The 19311-nt window shown below is 35.7% G+C and overlaps 1 protein-coding gene across 1 annotated transcript in view; it reads left to right on the top strand.

Annotated features, from left to right (window-relative positions):
- The window catches only part of CNTNAP2 (contactin associated protein 2), a 1164016-nt gene that overhangs the window by 810360 nt on the left and 334345 nt on the right, over positions 1-19311 (top strand). The window contains exon 13 of the mRNA XM_066992162.1: positions 8126-8326. Within this exon, the coding sequence (XP_066848263.1) occupies positions 8126-8326 (201 nt within the window). The remainder of the gene's footprint in view (positions 1-8125; positions 8327-19311) is intronic.

Below are 19311 nucleotides of genomic sequence, written 5' to 3'. Positions count from 1 at the left end.
TACTTTTTTCATTAATTCTAGAAATCATAGCATCATAGCTAAAGAATTATAAAAGAAAAGGTCAGGCAGTAGGTTGATTTTTTTTTTAGAGTGGATATGTTCCAATGATAAGCTAAAATGAACTGAAGGTCACTTTAAGATGTATGCAAGTGAGCTTTCCAGTTTTACAATACCAGGTTATGTATAGAATCATAGAATGGTTTGGATTAGAAGAGGCCTTTAAAGATCACCAAGTCCACCCCATCTGCCATGGGCAGGAACATCTCTCACTAGATCAGTTTGCCCAAAGAGCTGGCCATCTTGACCTTGAACACTTCCAGGGATGGGGCATCCACAACATCTCTGAGCAACCTGTTCCAGTGTCTCACCACCCTCATAGTGAAGAATGTCTTCCTTATATGTGATCTAAATCTACCTTATTTCAGCTTAAACAATTACCCCTTGTCTTATCACTACAGGCCCTTATAGAAAGTGCCTTTGCCCATATTTTATTTATAATGTTGAAAAAAAAATAATCATACTGTAAATTATTTTATGTCCTTTGTTTTTGACTTTAATGTTCCTCAATCTAAACTGAACTCCAATTGCCATCTGTTAGACTAGACATGTAAATGATCCAAGTCTTCCTTTGTATGGCTGTACTGTTACTCATTATTGTTCCTTACAATACATGATAATTTTTAAATTCTTGTTCCTATTAGTACCCTTATGCAGTCATTTTCTACATTAGATCTCAAATCTGATTCAGGCTTTTCCCATACAGGTACTGTGCTTCACCATAACAATGTTCTATGTTGCTGCATTTTTTTTTATTTAAAAAAGTGATCTTTATTCTCTTTCTTGAGATACTCTTGAAATTAGCTTTTCAAAACTGTGTTGAATGTTTTGAAATCATCTTGAGTAATTTAGATAAGAACTCCTCTGTTTATCACATCATTAAACCACCTAAGGCTTCCAACAAATCGAACAACCATGTGATTTCATTATCAGTTCTTTGATAACAGTGTGTTCTCTGAAAACTTTCATTTGGTCACATCTTTCGACTGTATCCTGTAAAACATCTGATTAATTTATTATATATATAATATATATAATATATAATTTATATATATTAATTATATATAATATATAATTAATATAATATATAATTAATTTATTATATATTGAATTTAAAAATTATAAACTTAAGTTCAGTATCACAGTATGTTCACAGAATAAGTAAGAGATTTTCCTCTTCATGAACTATCACAACAGTACATAAACACAAAGGGAAGTGCACAGTTTCATTGTCTCAGATGATAATGTCTGTAAGAAGTAAAAATGAAAATATCCAACCGGTGGATGGTAATTAAATTTAAAAATGTGTTATTATCTTGATGAAGAAACAATGAAAAAAAAAAAAGTAGAAGGAGAAAGTAACTGCAGCAATAGTTGAAATACATTTTGGGATTGATTTATTCCCTACTTATATACAATTAAGAAACTTACCGACTTTGATTTCAGTAGAGTTTTGTCCATAAGGTCATTGTTTGTTTACTCTTTTTGTTCGTTTGGTTATTTCTTCTGGATATTGGATTTTTCTGATCCGAAACCATTGGCTATATTAGTGAGATGAGAGCAATAGAATTCTTATCACCAGAGTATCTTTACTGCAAAATTGACATTTGTAAATCTCAGGCAAGATTGTCAAAACACTCATTAACTTCAATGGAGCCTTCATTTCTCATTTTTATAAACCAACTGTAGCTCCTTTGAACTCTGTAGCTGAATTAGTTTCAAACTGCTACATATATTTTGAAACTTGTGTATATATATATTCTACACAGAGAAATATACATATATATATATATTTACAAAGGGGGAGGGAGAGAAGGGTACCATGTGCTGTAATTTTTTTTCAACATCATTTGTATACATCAGATCTTCTGTCTACAGCATTGCTTCAAAAAAAATATGTTTAGTTCAATGACATTGCTAATGACTGTTGAGGCACCATCCCACACAATTCAACAGAAATTGAAATACCAAGTATGTTGTTATTGGAAAATAAAATTGGAGATCTCATAATATGAGGTGATTACCGTTTTAATTTTTATCCTCCCTAGAAGGCAGTCCACTTTTAAATGGTCTGTCTTGTATAGTTTCTTCAGTGATTTGTAGTGTAGCATATTGTAGAGCACATTGCAGTAATCTAATTTGAAGTGACAAATGCATTGATGATAGTAAAAATCATGATGTCTAGTAAAGAGGCAGCTATCATAAGGCTGACGTGGGAAATAAATGCATTCTTGAATGTTGATGCAATACAGTTGTCAAATGGTAGGTAGAAATCAAAAAGAGCCTGCAGGCATCATTTCTTAACAAGCGCAAAGCACCCAGCAGCAGAGGAAGATGGACATAATTTTATTGCATCTTGAAATTACTTCATTTGGCCTTTGTTATAGGTATCGCCTTACATTTATATTAATTGAGCTTGTGGCTAACTATCACATCCTTCCATGTTATCTGAATGCTAAATATGCATAGCTGGTTTTAACAAGTTACAGATGTGAGAATTTTCAGCAGTTTAGTACTGGTCATCAGCACTGATCACTTATCCTCACTCCTCTGCCTGCAAGTTCACAAAAAGTCTACTAAACAGAAAGAGACTTGGTACATAACCAGCAATATTTTGGATAAAGAGTAATTAGGCACCATGATGTTAGCGATCAAGAAGACAGTCATCTAGAAGAAATGTCATCAGCTTGAGGATTAGAGCTTCTGAAGTGTTGATTTTGCTTATGACTGACAGACAGAATGGACTCCAAATATTGGAGTGGACTTGCAGTCTTTACTTCTGGATTTGTAAATAATGACGGTCATCAAAGAAATATGACTTATTTGAGATGAACAGGTTTTCTCAAAACCATTTTCTCTGAGACTTCAATCAAGAACCACTGTGTGGGTGAGTATGATGAAAGTCATCATTACCAGATGATATTAATCAAAATTGTCAGCCAAATTTAAGGTCATGAAAGTGTGTCCATTAAAAAAGCCTCTGAGCTTTCACCAGAGACGGAGAGAGGATGGTTTTTTAGAAAGAAATTTATTTTCTGATTTCTTGCATGAAAAATAAATAAATAAATATATATCTTAACACTATAAGTCCCTTAATACTGAAAAAGCAGAACTATAATGGTGTCAACTGTAACTGAAGATTAAAGAAAAAAAGAAAAAAAATGTTTATACTTGTGAAATATATGGATCATATTTTTCTTGCTTGAGTGAGCACCAATCGAATGAATGAGGAAACACCATTTCATTGCAATGACATGTTTACAGCTCTGCCCTCTTATTAATTGTGTCTCACTAATAAAAAAGCAAAACGGTTCAATGATAAAATAATTCATTAATAATGATTGGTAATGATTCAATAATAAGTGAAATGGATTTTAAATTTCTCTAATCACTAGCTACAGGAAAAACTGACCATCAATGATATAGAATAGTTGTAAATACTATCGCCAGCATAACAAAATATGCTAAGTATTGAGTGGGAAAAATCTCTTGCATTAATAGTTGATTAGATAATTTGAATAGCTAGTGATTATTGAATCATTACTAACTACATCATCACAATTAGTGGGCAGGACTGTAAAAGAGGCATTGCAATGGAATGGTGTTCTCAAAAGAATAAATTATGAATGTCACTTTAATTGCCTTTGGAGGAAATAGGTGGTCATTTCCTTTTTTATGTTATTTTTAGATTAATCTTCATCTTGCTGTAATATTTATCTGTTGGGGAGATAGTGCTTCAGCACAGAGTAATATATAGACTAATTTAGAGGGACTCCGTTTTTTCTATATTTGTATCAAATATTTTACAAGTTTGGAGATAATTAGATTGGTCCTATTTAATAACATTATAAATTCTATTAATAATCTATAATTACTGATATTATTTTTACAAAGCAAAAAAAACCTTTTCATAGTAATTATTCCTTTACAGCTGGAATGATCTACAGAAAATTTAAAAAAAAGGAGAATGCATTTTCTAAGAATTGGATGTCAGTGACTAAGTGGTCATCTGGGAGCAAATTACCTTCCTGATGACCATTAGCTGTTGTCATCCAGTGGGAAAGCTCGTTTCCGTATAATGAATACAGTTAGGGAGCGCCTAAGCTTCCATGTCAATGGGAAGTATCCAGTCTCTTCTACTGAAGGCGAGTCACGTCCTCTTGAAATGTGGACAGTTTGAGGCCAAGAGATGGAACAGTGTGGGACAGGTGCTATGTTTTCAATGCACACATTACTTTTCTTCTTCACTGTGCTACAAAGACACTTGTTGCAAAACTGCATTGAATTCTGTTCTCTACGTAAATCTATGGTTCAACATTATTTGTAAGGAAAGCGTAAGGGATTCATCCCAAATTACAGCACTCACCTCAACGGCAGAATTCCTCTTCTGATACTTCATAAATAAAGCATTTTCTGACAAAGAAGCTAAGAAAGTGATCTTTCTAAAAATCCACCTTTTTAGTGTAAATTAATGATGGAATAAAGCAAACCGCTCCAACCTTAAATATCACTGAACTTAATTGAAATCTGTGCATAGGATTTACTTTGGGGGAAAAATGAAATGCAGTCAACCTGATTAGCAATGATGCTTTACCTAATTATGATAGTATAATTTATCTTTCAGTCAAGTCAGCAGATGAGATAATTCTTGCTTCTCAATGTTATTATGATATCAAAAGAAATTCTATCACTATCCAGCCTACATTCTTAAACTACAACACTACTCAAAAGTCTCTTGGGTTTTATGAGCTAATGATATAATGAGATTGTTCATATGCATATATTGTACATAAACATTAAGATCTATACTATGTACTTTTTTTTTGCTCAACTGCTATGTCTTATCTCAAAGTTCTCTGGGTATGTATGAGTTTCAAATTTAAGGCAAAGCCCAGCTCCTACACTGGTTGTCTAAACTACTTTTTGGACTAGGCAATTTTGACCAGCCTCAAAGAAAACACTACACAATGGACTAAGGTGCAGGAATACATTTTCAGTGCACCCAGGAAATGGTGACTGTCCCATGCAGTATCGCAGAAGACAAACAAACAAACAAAACCACCTTGTTTTCCTCTAATTTGGTTTAAATTGCTCTTACGTCCTTCTCTGTAAAGTTATTGCATTTTTTTTTTTTTTGAAATTTAAAAAATACTTGGATAGCTTTTAAACATTAACTTTTAACTTCCTGTGTTTGTAATGGCTATAATAAAGACATGTTACAGTACTACTGTAATTATCCTTAGATTATTAATAACCATTCTCAACATTAACTCATTTTAATATAGTTCTAGTAATTTGAATTTTAAAGGTCATAAACACAGAACATTTTACAGATGATGCTACTTAGCATTATAATTGGTATGTGATCTCTGTTCTTTAAAGGTGTGTTACACTGTACAGAAGCCATATACACAGCTATTCAGGTTCTTATACTGTCCTACAAATTGTCTCTGAACACTTGTGGTTAGAAATAACCATAAGTTATGCTTTCTTAAAATAATCGTTGGTGTATTAGGGGAATATTCATACCAATAATTTCCAGGAGTATATATCAAATTACAGTTAGCTAGGATACATTTTTCACCTCCAAATGAGATTCCTTAAATGAGATTTCTGTGTATTAGTGACAGAAAATGTGGGGTAGCTTTTCTTTTAGATTTTGATATGTTAACTTTGACTACCACATCCTGTTCTCAGCTACGTGAGAGTAATTCCATAAATCATGATGATACAAGTACTTAAGGTAGTATGAATTATTTGCATTACCATTTCTGTAACTAAAGTTGGCTGCAGTTCTCAAACAGATTACTGACTGAACGGTACTGAAGAATGGTGTCAACTAACAAGCAGTTTCTGAAAAATTGGAACCATGAAAGATGTTATTATTTTCAAACTATAAATATCTAGCTGATTTCCCTGGGAAATATTATCACGTTAACAAATAAGACTAAGTTTTAAAAAGGAAAAAAATGTTCTAGCTGTGCAGCGCTAAGTTTTCTCCATGCATTTGTTGTACCCATGAGGCATTTAACCCTTTCTACTTAAAGGCAACCTAGATCCATCCATGAGTATGTTTCTGTCTTCCTTCATACAGCGTCCACAATAAAGCCTGAAATTCCCTCACTGTGAGGGGAAGTGTCAGGGCTACATTGTCTGGAATCCAGTATCTTGAAAGGAGCTCCCTTCACAGACGTGAGGCCCAGTGCAACTCCTATTGCTGATGCCGTTCCTATGGCTTTTTAATGGCTAGTTTAGGGGTCTTTCCTGGCTCAGAAATCTAAGGTGAGGCTCTAAATGGCCTTTCTAACATGTAAGAGCTCTTACATGTGCAGCACTTTCTGCCAAAAAAATGAGACATTGCTGTCAGAGAATGTATAATCTATATCACTCCGTTCTCAAAAACAATTTTTCAGTAAACTTCCATCCCAGGCTTTCAACCAAATTCTCATGTAGTCTCTATACAACGTGGTAGGTGAATTGGTAATTTTTGATTTCTCCTTGGAACGCAGCTTGGTAAAAAATGTGGGAGACATGATTCATATGTTCATTGATAAACTACACTGTTTTCAGTATTAAAAATTAAACGATGTAATCACAGTAGAATCTGGTGTGTCCCTAATATGTACTGCAAAGCAGTATTTCTATCTAGCCCATAGCAACTTACCATGCATAATTAATTTTCCTCACAGAGAAAGCTTAAGTCTTTAGAGCATCAGCCTTGTGTCATGCTAATCAATTTTTGAACAAAGTTAATCCTTATTATTTTCATAAGTCACTATTATCATCAGTTGTTTAGGAGGCTTCTTCACAGAGTATATTACAGTATATACCCATTTTTAAAAAGGGTAAAAAGGAGGACCTGTGGAACTACAGACCAATCAGCCTTACCTCTGTGTCAGGTAAGAACATGGAGCAGATCCTCCCAGATACCATGTTAAGGCATATGGAAGACAGGGAGGTGTCATCAGCCAGTTTGTGGATGACACCAAGCTGAGTGATGCAGCTGACACTCTAGAGGGAAGGGATGCCACACAGAGGGACCTGGACAGGTTTGAAAGGTGGGCCCACATGAACCTCATGAAATTCAACAAGGCCAAGTGCAAGGTGCTGTGCTGGGGCAATCCCCAACATCAGTACAGACTGGGGGATGAATGGGTTGAGAGTGGCCCTGATGAGAAGGACTTGGATAAAAAATGAAACATGAACTATGTGTGCTTGCAATCCAGAATGTCAATTGTATCCTAGGCTGTATCAAAAGAACTGTGGCCAGCATGTTGAGGGAGGTGATTTTTCCCCTATACTCCACTCTTGTAAGACCCCACCTCAAGTACTGCATCCAACTCTTGAGCTCCCAGCAGGAGAAAGACATGAACATGTTCAGAGTGGTTCCAGAGGAGGGCCACAGAAATGATCAGAGGACTGGAGCACCTCTCCTATGAAGAAAGGCTGACAGAGATGGGGTTGTTTAGGCTGGAGAAGAGAAAGTTCCAGGGAGATGATATTGCAGCCTTTCCTGCTTAAAGGGCCCATATAAGAAAGATGGAAAGAGACTTTCTATAAGGGCCTGTAGTGATAGGACAAGGGGTAATGGTTTAAACTGAAATAAGGTAGATTTAGATCACATATAAGGAGGACGTTCTTCACTATGAGGGTGGTGAGACACTGGAACAGGTTGCTCAGAGATGTTGTGGATGCCCCATCCCTGGAAGTGTTCAAGGTCAAATTGGACAGCTCTTTGGGCAAAATGATCTAGTGAGAGATGTACCTGTCCAAAGCAGATGGGGTGGACTAGATGACCTTCTTCCAAACCAAACCATTCTATGATTCTATATTGGTTATCAAGATTCCAATGGTAACCAGCGTTTCATTCTTTCAGCAGTTTGTCATTGTTGGAACTATGCTCTCATATGATGGCTTAACGTGCAATGTACTTCTTCCCTACTGCCCACTCAAAAACATCTTAGAGAACACTTTAAGCTTTTATCAAAGGATAAGATTTATTTTAATTCAGTTCAACTGTCTGTATATTACCAATTCTTGTCTTGTCTTTTTCCACTCTCTATTTCAGAGGATAAAGTATGGACAACTGTCTATCATGATCTGCAACCGCAGACTTCTGTGGGAGGCAACAGCTTGGAAAAATTATCTGTACTGCAGCTCAACTACAGTGCAACGATGGACCAGATTTCTGCCATTACCAGTAGTGCTGAATACTGTGAGCAGTTTATCTCATATTCTTGCAAGATGTCCCGGCTGCTTAATACACCAGGTAGGCTGAGAATGGGTTATCAGTTAAATGCAGTGTCAAAGACACTGAACAAATCATCAGGGATTGCTGCTAGACCAGTCCACTCAGTGAGAGCATATCTTTGTTGTCCTTCATTACACACCTCACACAGAGGTAAATAATTGAAAACATAGAATAAATTATCTTCTTTAGAAAGTTTGCCTTTTTGCTTACTACTAAATTTATTTTATTTTATTTTATTTTATTTTATTTTATTTTATTTGCATCACAAATCTGCGTGTTCTCTCAGATTTGTTGCTTCTTAAACCTCCCATTTTTGGTAAACAGGGTAGCTTTGGAAGTTTAATCATCAGAGATATTGAAATACTGCTTTGACCTTTGTCCTGGGTTTTGGTTGTCAGTCTTCATATGCTACTGTCATTGAAGGAACTGGCTGAATAAGTATTGGAATTTTCCCACTAATATCTCTGAAACAGTTTTCTTAAACATGGAGTATTTTTAATAATATGATGCCTTACACATTGGCATGGTCAGTAATGTGGTTGTGTGAGAAATACAATATGCTAGGTTACATTCATTATAAATTTCTCATTTTGATCTGTAGCTTTACTGGAAAAGAACAGTCATAGTAATGCTATATGTACCTTCTCAACAACTCTTATCTATAACTGATAAAACTATTCGTTGTTGCAGAATCAGTAAAACAGCATATAAAGAATAAATTATTTTTAGAAACTATTAATATACACCTAGTACTGCATCTACGCTCTAATTGTGTATGATAGCATTTGATGTTAAGTAAACCTCTAATGGCACTACACGAAGACTGGGTTATATGTGGAAACATAAAACATTTTGTGATTGTGAAATGAGTACATTGTGATATAAGCAGTTAAATGTGTTTCAGATGAAGCTAATGGCTTACAGTGTTATACTTTAAGCTCCTTCCTCTCATGAATTTATTTTGGCATATTTTCTTTTGGTGGTATAGATAAGGGTTCATTTAGCATGCACGCGCGTCTTATCACAATTTCCATAAGCATTTCGTTAGTTAATAGATACTGTAATGCTTGTTACTCCTCTCCTTCCTCCCTGCTGTTTTTGAAATATTTCTAATGCATAGTTTGTCTCTGTTGCTATTATTTTGCTTAATTTAGCTTAGCAAGGAGACTCTGCAAAGTGGGAAATAATTCTTCTTTCTTGGGCCTTAATGTATAGGAGGTTCTGAATCATGTTCATAATTAGAAGTACTGTGATTAGATTCTGCTAGTGGATACTATTTGCACATGCTTCAAAAGTGTAGTATATGGATATATTTTTGGGCAGGTAATTAGAAGGTAAGTTTACTTGAGGACTTGAGCTGCAGATAATGTACATAGAAAGCTTATGGTTTACACAGAGTACAGTGTTAGATTCTCCTTCGTTGAATGTATAGGACTATTATTTCAGGACCAAATTGTATTTGTTAGCATATGTTTATATTGTAGTAAAAGAAATATATACTGTAATTGCAGTTGTTTCCAGCTGCTTCCAAATTTAAAGCAATTAAGCAGCACACAAATTTATTTTAAGAACAATTAAAAAAAAAAAAAAGAATAATCAATTCCAGATATTTACATTTTTTAATTTCTCAGAAATGTTTTGGGTGTATTTTGCGGATATCTCTTTCTCCATGTTTTCACCTTTTGCGTGGAAAGAGAAATTAAACTCTTTATAAGATGGTTTCTTGGTCTGGAAAGTGAGTTTCTGGAGGTATTTTACAAAGTAGTTTGTTGTTGTTTATTTGTTTGTTTCCTGTGAGTGGGAGAAAGAAACAATAAAGACAGATAACTTTAACCTAAATAGTAGCAACTAATCACACTAGTGTTTGCATAACACCTGTAATGGTTTGTACACATAACACAGCAGTGATTTGTGTGTTAGTGAGGGAGAGACCAACACATTTTCTTTCTTTACTATGTTTTGTATTCTTGGCTGTTGTCTATGACATCTAAGCTAAGGAACTAGTTTTTCATATCCTTTTTTTTTTTTTCCCCTTGGAGAGAACAGCTCCAATTACTTATATAGCTTCTTCCACTACAGAGCTTTCTATATAAATCATTCCAGTATTGTACACACACACACAAACACACACACACACACACACACACACACACACACACACAAAAGACATTTTGTATTCCTCAGAAAGGGGAATCCAGTTTTGAAACCAGTGGTAAAATCTCTACAGACTTCATGCGATCGGGACACCATTTGTGGCCTCGATCATAGATACTTTTCTAAGTCAAAACTCTTCCTTTACACTTATCATATATTTCAGTAACCACTTAGAATAGACTAGTCCTTTTGTTTTAAATTGCATCAAAGAGAACAGAAAACTGAGAAGAGAGTGCAGCAGCTCAACTTTTTCACTTTTTTGCCTCTTGGGTATCACATCAATTTACAACATGATTCTTTCTCAGGGAGAAACTGCCCAGTTAATGTAATTTAAACACAGTCAGGACTGAAACAGTTTATTGATCTATTAATGACAAGTAATTAACTAGCCACCAGTGAACTAAGGCTTTTGCTGCCTTAGTTATTCATTTCCTGTCGAGGTCGTTGAAGTATATACAATGGCAGTAATACATGTTTTGCTGCTAATAATAGCTTAAATAGTTTTGTTGTTGTTGTTTTCTTTTGATTTTTTTTTTCCTTAATGCACTGGAAACTGCATTGAAGGTCTATATTTGAGGAAAGCTTTCCTATTTATAAACTAATTTTGTTGGGGGACGTGTGGCTGCAGGCATAGAGGTCCAAGAATTCTCATTATCAGTTGCTTTGAGAGCAACACATTTTGCTCTCAGTCTGTAAAGACTAAAAATTGTCACTGTTTTGAGTCTTTATTTCTCCGGGTCTGTGTCTTTTTGTCTTTATCATGTACTTTCATACCAGCAAAATGACACATACATCGCACAGAATAAATCACTGGAAGCATTGGGAATTGGGAGTGATTTTACATGTCACAATGTCATTGCCTTTCCACTTAGGCCAAGGGAAGCATGACATTCCATGTAAATTCAGAAGAAAATTCAGAAATGTCATGAGAGACTTCTGAAAACAGGTGTCTCATAAAATCGTAGGATAATTGAGGTTGGAAGGGACTGCTGGAGGTCATCAAGTTGAATTTTCTGCTCAAAGCAGAATGAAAGTGCTTGCATAGCAGTAAATAAAGGCTGTCAGGAAATTGTTTTCCTTACTTACTTTTTGTTTGCTTGGTTTGGTTTCACTTGGTTTGGTTTTGATCTTTCAGCCTAATATCTTTTAAATTATATGCAGACCTAGGTGTCTACTTCAAAATCTTAACAAAAGATCATCAGAAAAAAAATAAATCAAGACAGCTTGGTAACTTTCTTAAGAAAGCACAAAACCAGACACCTCTGCTGAAAATACCCCATTTGCTAACACAGGAAACAATAAAATTATAGGTGTATTGTAAACTTCTGGAAAAGCCATTTTCAAATGGGGAACCTACAGTGGATGAAGTTGTCTCATAGACTTTACGTCAATTAACTAAGTATTGGAGAGATCTCTGTTCAGTTCTGGACTGATAGAGATTTTCTCTGTAAATTTAAGATTTTTTTTCCCATTTCAGTCAATATTAGGCTGATGTATCTTATTCTCTGTATTGTCTATTTAGATAATAAGTTTATTAATACAGCAATTGCTTTGTGAATATATAGTTATTAGCACAATAAAGGCTTGATCTTGGCAATATAAGTAACTATTACTGTTAATATACGAATAAAATGATAAACCCACGGACCATAATTCCAACTTAATAACAGCGTGCATGTATATGTAAATTTTGAAGGAAAAAAAAAAAAAAGGAAAGAAAGAAAAACTCCAGACTGTTTTGCTCTTTTAAATTTACATTTCCCATATCCTCATTTCTTCGTTACCTTGGAAACTTTCATTTTGAGTAGATAATGATATGTTTAGTACTGAAGACAAGCTAGCTGTTTTCTGAGTTCTCAATGCCCATACGCATTCCAGTTGGTATGAGAGGTAACAGGACATTTCCTTCATTTCCAAACAGGAACTTGGATATAGAAGGAAGTTCTTTTGTGCCCACTGGTTAATGAGAATGAAAGAAGCAAAGAAGGGTATAGAATCACAGTGCTTTTAGAGGAAAAAGCTCTTTTTATTTGCTATAAGAAGAAAACTGATATACAAGACAGTGAAATAATATGCTGATAGGCTGCAGAATACTAGTTAATAAAATTATATATTTTCATACACTGTTGTCATTAGACTTCGTGTTAACACCTGCTTGCTACTTCCTTGGTATTAAACTGTCCATGGGACACTGATCTCAGCCCCTGCATTGGGGAGGGAACAGCACGCTGGTTCTGCCATTCTTTGCTTCCCCCTGGGAATAACAACCTGAAGGGAGGAGGGCTGCTGTGTTCACAGTGTCTTTGAGTCTGTCATTTCCTAGAACTGTAGGAGCTGTAACAAATAATCAGAGTGTGGGAGCTAAAAGCATAGATATAGAGAAAAGAACAAGATCTGTTCGTGTTGTGTTCCAATTTATATTCCTGTTCACTAAGCAGGGAAAAAAAAAAAAAAAAAAAAAAAAAAAAACAGCAGTGAAGCCTGCAGGCAGCATATGAAAAGCATAAAGCAGAGTTACTACAGCAAATGAATTACTGTTTTGTACCTGTTTTCTTTACAGTAAATGAGACAGCAGCTTCATGAATTCAGGATTTTAGCAGGTGGAATAGAGAACTTAATTTGTTCAGTTGTTTTAGTTACAATAAGCCAGTTGAAATACCAGTAATAAACAAGATTTACAGGTAGACCGAAATAAAAACAAAGTTAAAAGTTGCAGTATGGTATTTTTATTAAGTAGCCATCCATATCAGAACTTAGTATATAAATTTCCACATCTCTAGACATTAACTGAAGTAGAGTGCTAGTTGCAGATGTAATACCTGTTTAACAAGAGTTTCTCAAAAATAGTCTGCAGGACTGCAGAACTCTTCTTCTCTTAGTGATGAGTGGAAGCTGCTCCAAATGCAGCTCCATAAGCTCTGACCTTAGCATGCAATTCTTACTGCTCTTTCACAAAACATGCTTGTAAACTTTCACGTATCTTGTCCAGATTTAAGAAATTTGCTGATTGTTCCCTTCCTCTCTATTGCTATTCTAGAATATCACCTGCTAGTGACTTTTTCAAGCACAAGAGTCACAGAAGTAATGTCCTTGCCCATCACTTTGGTTTACACACTCATGTTCTAGGAGTGGAAACAAACAGCTTTTGGAGGCTACATTTTTCTTTGTTGTTTGTCAAAAATACTAGTAGTTCATTATAGCCCTGCAAATATTAGAAATCCTTTATGGGACGCATAACTGTAGTGCTCTGAGACTTAGTTTGTTTACTACATCTTTTTAAGAAAATGTGTTGCATCTGAATTTTAAATTTAACTCTGTAATTGTAGCAGAATGTTCCAAAATGTTTTGTTTGTTTTTCTTATACTCACTCTCTCTCTAAATGTGTTCTGCCTATTATGGAAGAAGATTCACTACCTTTAGTTTTTAAAAGAAAGACAGAAGAACCTGTCCTCTGGAAAGAGTCCTCTGGACTCGTTCTAACAGGTACACATCTTTCTTGTGCTGGGGGCCCCAAACCTCGATGCAGTACTCCAAGTGTGGCCTCACAATGGCAGAGTAGAGGGGGACAATCACCTCCCTCCACCTGCTGTCACTCCTCTGTTGATGCAGCCCAGGATGCAGCTGGCCTTCTGGGCTGCAAGCACGCAGTGCTGGCTCATGTCGAGATTTTCATCCACCAGAATCCCCAAGTCTCTCTCTGCAGGGCTGCTCTCAGTGAGTTCTTCTCCCAGTCTGTACTCCTGTCTGGGATTGCTCTGACCTAGGTGTAGCACCTTGTAGTTGGACTTGTTGAGTCTCATGTGGTTCACATGGGCCCACTTCTCTAGACAGTTCAGGTCCCTTTAAATGGCATCCCTTCCTTCTGTTGTATCAACTGCACCATTCAGCTTGGTGTCATCTTTAAACTTGCTGAGTGTGCACTCAATCCCATTGTCTATGTCATTGATAAAGATATTGAAAAGCATTGGTCCCAAGACAGACCCCTGAGGGACACTGTTCATCACCCGTCTCCACCTGGACATAAAACCATTGACCACCACTCTCTGGGTGTGGCCATTGAGCCAGTTCCTTATCCACCAGATGGTCCACCCTTCATATGTGGAATCATATTAAAGCCCTTACAGAAGTCCAAGTAGATGACATCAGTCAGTCTTCCCTTGTCGACTGATGCAGTCACTCCATCACAGAAGGCCACCATATTGGTCATGCACAATTTGTCCTTGGTGAAGCCATGCTGGCTGTCCTGGATTCAATCCTTGTCCTGTATGTGCCTTGACATTGCCTCCAGGAGGATCTATTCCATGATCTTGCCAGGCACAGAGGTGAGGCTCACCCATCTATAGTTCCCTGGGTCCTCCTTTCTACCTTTTTTAAAAATGGGAATGATATTTCCCTTTTTTCAGTCACTGGGGACTTTGCCTGACCGCCATGATTTTTTAAATATGATGGAGAGTGGTCTGGTGACTACATCAACCAATTCCCTCAGGACCCTGGGATGCATGTCATCAGGCCCCATAGACTTGTCATTGTTAAGCTGTGTCAGGAGGTCCCAAACTTGCTCTTCATTTACAGTGGGAGGGACTCTGCTCCCCCAGCCCCTGCCCAGAGGTTTGAGGACTCGAGAGATGTGGGAAGCCTGACCACTAGTGAAGACCAAGACAAAGAAGTTGTTAAGTACCTCAGCCTTTTCCACATCTGTTGTTACCAGTTCTCCATCTTCATTTTTCAGAGGCAATACGCTCTGTTTAGTGATGACACTTTCATTTCTTGAGGCTGTACATTTTACTGAAGGCTATATCTAGGGTTTCCTAAATTATAATCCGGGCTTTCCCAGCTGACTGCCTGGGGCCTTGAGCTTTCTCTTCTGTATTATGTTGTATGCTTAGAAAGCCTTTCCGCCACTCAGGAGTCTCTTTACATGTCTCTTCTAGTCTCTTTTAGTTATTGACTGGAAATACCAGAACCATCTTGTTAAACCATCTTGTTAAAACTACTTTCTGTTATTAGTAATGTCATCAGATCCCACACCCTATATTATACATGTTTTTCATAACGAGTCCATTAGATAAATCCCTGGAACACAGAAGAATGCATAAAAATTGAATATGGATATGCCGTGATTATTAACATGTGTTTGGCAGTTTGTGGTATGAAAAGCCTAAAACACATCTAATTCCAGGAACATTGTTTTTTTCACTACATTTTTTATGTATGCTTTATGTTATTCATCAAATCAGTCTATTTAAATGTTTTTTAGACTTCCCTCAAAATGAGTGCCTGAAACAGTTTTCCCTTTTCATCTTGTGAATAATACGGCATATATTTTCCCTAGTTTTTCTCATTTTCTTTATAATATAGCCAATTCTTTCCATGAATTCCCTTCAGTGATTTCATACTCCGTCTACATGCATTTGATAATGTTAAAACAGTGTCTAGACAATATTGCCCAAGTGTGTATGAGGAGGGAGTTTCACTACAGGGAGTATGCAAAATTTATGACGTATTTTAAATTCAGGTTAGCGTAATGTCCTTGCCACTATTTGGGTAATGAGAGTACATTGCCCCCTTGAACTTTTGTGCCTTTATGTGTTTATGACTGTAGCCACGGGTATCTGTAGATTTGCACAAGTAAATCTATATGCATATGGGAATTTATATAAATGGAGATGGTCTCCAGACAAGTGTAACTTCTTAGAAGGAATTACTGCAGCGTGATCCTTTTTGATGCATCTTTTGAAATGATTTGTTATATGAGATCTCTTTAATGTGAGAAGGTAAAAAAAAAAAAGAAAAAAGATCTGTTTTTCTGTAAGCTATAAATTTTAATGAAAAGGCATTTGGGCAATAACTTGTATTTTCAATGAATTTGTGTGGCCAGAAAAAAATGACTCATGATCAGTTCCTTTGATTCTTGGAATAAGGAGTGGAAAAGATATTTCACTTGATTAATAGGAATAGGAATAAAAATCAATAGCCAAGTTTTCTGGAAAAATGGATCTGCAGATTGAAAAAATAATAATAATAATAATAATAAAAAAGGATGCTTACCACATATACTGGTGGAAATTAAACTTTGAACCTGAACATTTATTGGCATATGCAATGATAAAAACAGAGCCTCTAGCAAGATGCAGAAGATTGAAATGCACTCCAGCATTTCAGAAGCAGCAGCTAAAGATTTGGAATCAGCTTTCAACTTAGCTGAAAGAGCATAATGAGATTCAGAAAGTGGCAACTGGTTAGTACATGCTGCTATCTCAGTTGTACTAGAAAGACCCATTATAGTAGTTTTTAATGGAACCCTACTCCCGTACTGCTTTGCAAAAATAGCTGGAATGCTTTGGTAGTCAGCATAGACTCCGTAAAGCAAACCTAAGCTCCACAACTAATACTGGGATTTTACTTGCAGCTTGTTAAGATCCTGTGCATTGCAACAATTGTTGAGACAAAGATGATCATCATGCCTTGTTTAAATTACAGATATGCAATACATATTTGTAAATTATAAAATAGATCTTACTAACTCATAAATTCAAGACATATTTTGTATCTGTCCAGTTATTTTTAAGATGTCGTGTCTATCATAGCACTTGCATAAATGAATAACTATAATGAATCTGTGGTATCAAACTTGAATCATGTCCACAAAAATATGTGTATTTTGGAACATGCTATACTATTAAACAGACTATTTTCTCCCATCGCCTTAAGAAACAGTAATTCTGACTTCTGCTAACATCAGACAATCTCAAAAGTTCTTTTTATCTTTTTTCTCTTTCCTCTTTACTCATTCTTCTTTGATGTTTTATTGTATGTGAACCTCTGATATTTGTAAGTTAATCCAATTTCATATACACTTCTGTAAAATCTAAATAGCATTTACAGTGGTGTTACTCTTGAATGACACAGAAATAACATATCAAAGCTTCTTTTCTTTTTAGTCATCTGTTCCCTATGGCATGGACCATGTTTTCATAGTTTCTTGCAAAGCCCTGTGTCAAGTAGCAAGGCTGCTTGAAAGAGATACTGCACCAATTTCTTTTCTGGAAAATCTGAAATTGCAAGCATCCCCCCAAAAAACCTCAGGCATACAAGACAATTAATCTGTGCCACTAAGCCTTTTTTCACCCACAGATCCAAAAATACCTTAACAAAATTTCCAAATATTTGGAGATTAGGAAGTAATGAGAGTTTTGTTTTGTTTGGGTTGGGGATTTCACTTCTGTATGTTTAAGGATTTCTGTGTTGTGTCTTTGAATGTAACATTCTTGATGAATTGAGAGGATTGCTGGCCACAATTTAATGATAAATGCAGATCAACATTTAGCATGCTAAGCACACAGCTGGTTTAATCTCACTGAAAAAAAAATCTCAACTCTTGTTCTGATTAGTACTTCACCTTAATCTGTGGCCTGATGGCTAACTCTGTTTTTCAAGATCATGTTCAAGTACAAGATATCTGTAACACCAGCAAGACATTGCTAACAAAGAAAAAATAAAGGATAATGAGTGGAAAGAGTGAAAATATTCTAAAGGCCAAATTAGATCTTTCCTCTGATGAAGTTAACATTTTACCCACATAATATTTTGCCAACATACAGTTGGTTCATTATTAAAGTAGAGCAACTTAATATGCACATATACTTCACTGAAAAGTGCATAGGTAATTATCTGTTTATATGGAGCATCCCAATGTCAGTGCCTAATTTTCTTTGGACTCACATGCAGATTTCTTATTCTACAGTAACATTTGGTCAAAAGGCAGATAATTCAGTCACCCATTATGTCAGATCACTTGGTGTATAACGTGGCTCTGTGGGCTGTTAGCACTTTGTAAAAAACGTTGTATATGGATTCCAGTGAACACAAGAAAAATAATAAGCAATTCCAAAGTTTATATTACTACTGCTGTCAATACTTCATTTTTATTCAAAGTAGTACAACTAAATATATGCACTAGTGCTTAGAGAAAGAGAAAAAAGGGTTGATTATTTTTTGAAGGTCATGCTAACTTTGGTAGTCCTTTTATTATATGCCTTTTCATCAGGAATTCACATATTTTAAGAGCAAATACACACATACACATGCAACAACAATAGCAAAACCCTGTCAATTCAATCTATTAAAGGATTCTTTTTCTGTCTACCAAACTTAGTAATTTTTATTCTGAGTTATGACTGAAGAATGATAATAGAATAGTTCCTCATCCTTGCCAGCCACTGAAAAACAGCAGTGCTTTCTTGATGACAAAATCTGGAATGAATAAGTTAAGAACAATCAAAGCAAACTTTAAAAGAATTTATCTCCTATTTTTGGATATTCTTTTAGATTTTTTTTCAGACTAATTGCAGTGCAACGCTAATGGCAATAACATCTTACTGAAATCTGAACTATTTCTAGTTCATATGTTCTGTATTGGGACTGAATATCAGTGACATTTCAATGAATTAGGGTTGCAAGCATCTATTAGCTACTCTTCTATTCCTAATACCTCTGTATTTTATCAATAAAAATAGTGGCATTTTCACATGGTCATTTTCCATTCCATAGGTATCCCCATTCTTCTAATGTCTCCTCCATTTTAAGGTGTTCTTTGATTCATAAAATATGTTGGTCTTAATCAAAATTAATGTTTTTCAAATACCAGGCACATGGCACTAGGTTTGATCTGTTTGAGAAATAAAGGAGTAATAAGTAAGAATAAGTAAGAAGTAAGACTCAGTATTCAGCTCAGGGCAGGAACACCCTCCTCCACATGATCTCCAAATGCAGCCTATACATGCCCTGAATAACCTGACCACCCTGTTCCCTGCAAGTCTGGATAGCCTACCAAGATAAATGGATGGACA

Source organism: Anser cygnoides, chromosome 2, assembly GCF_040182565.1.
Source record: "Anser cygnoides isolate HZ-2024a breed goose chromosome 2, Taihu_goose_T2T_genome, whole genome shotgun sequence".
NCBI lineage: Eukaryota > Metazoa > Chordata > Aves > Anseriformes > Anatidae > Anser > Anser cygnoides.
This window is presented reverse-complemented; position numbering and strand designations above follow the sequence as displayed.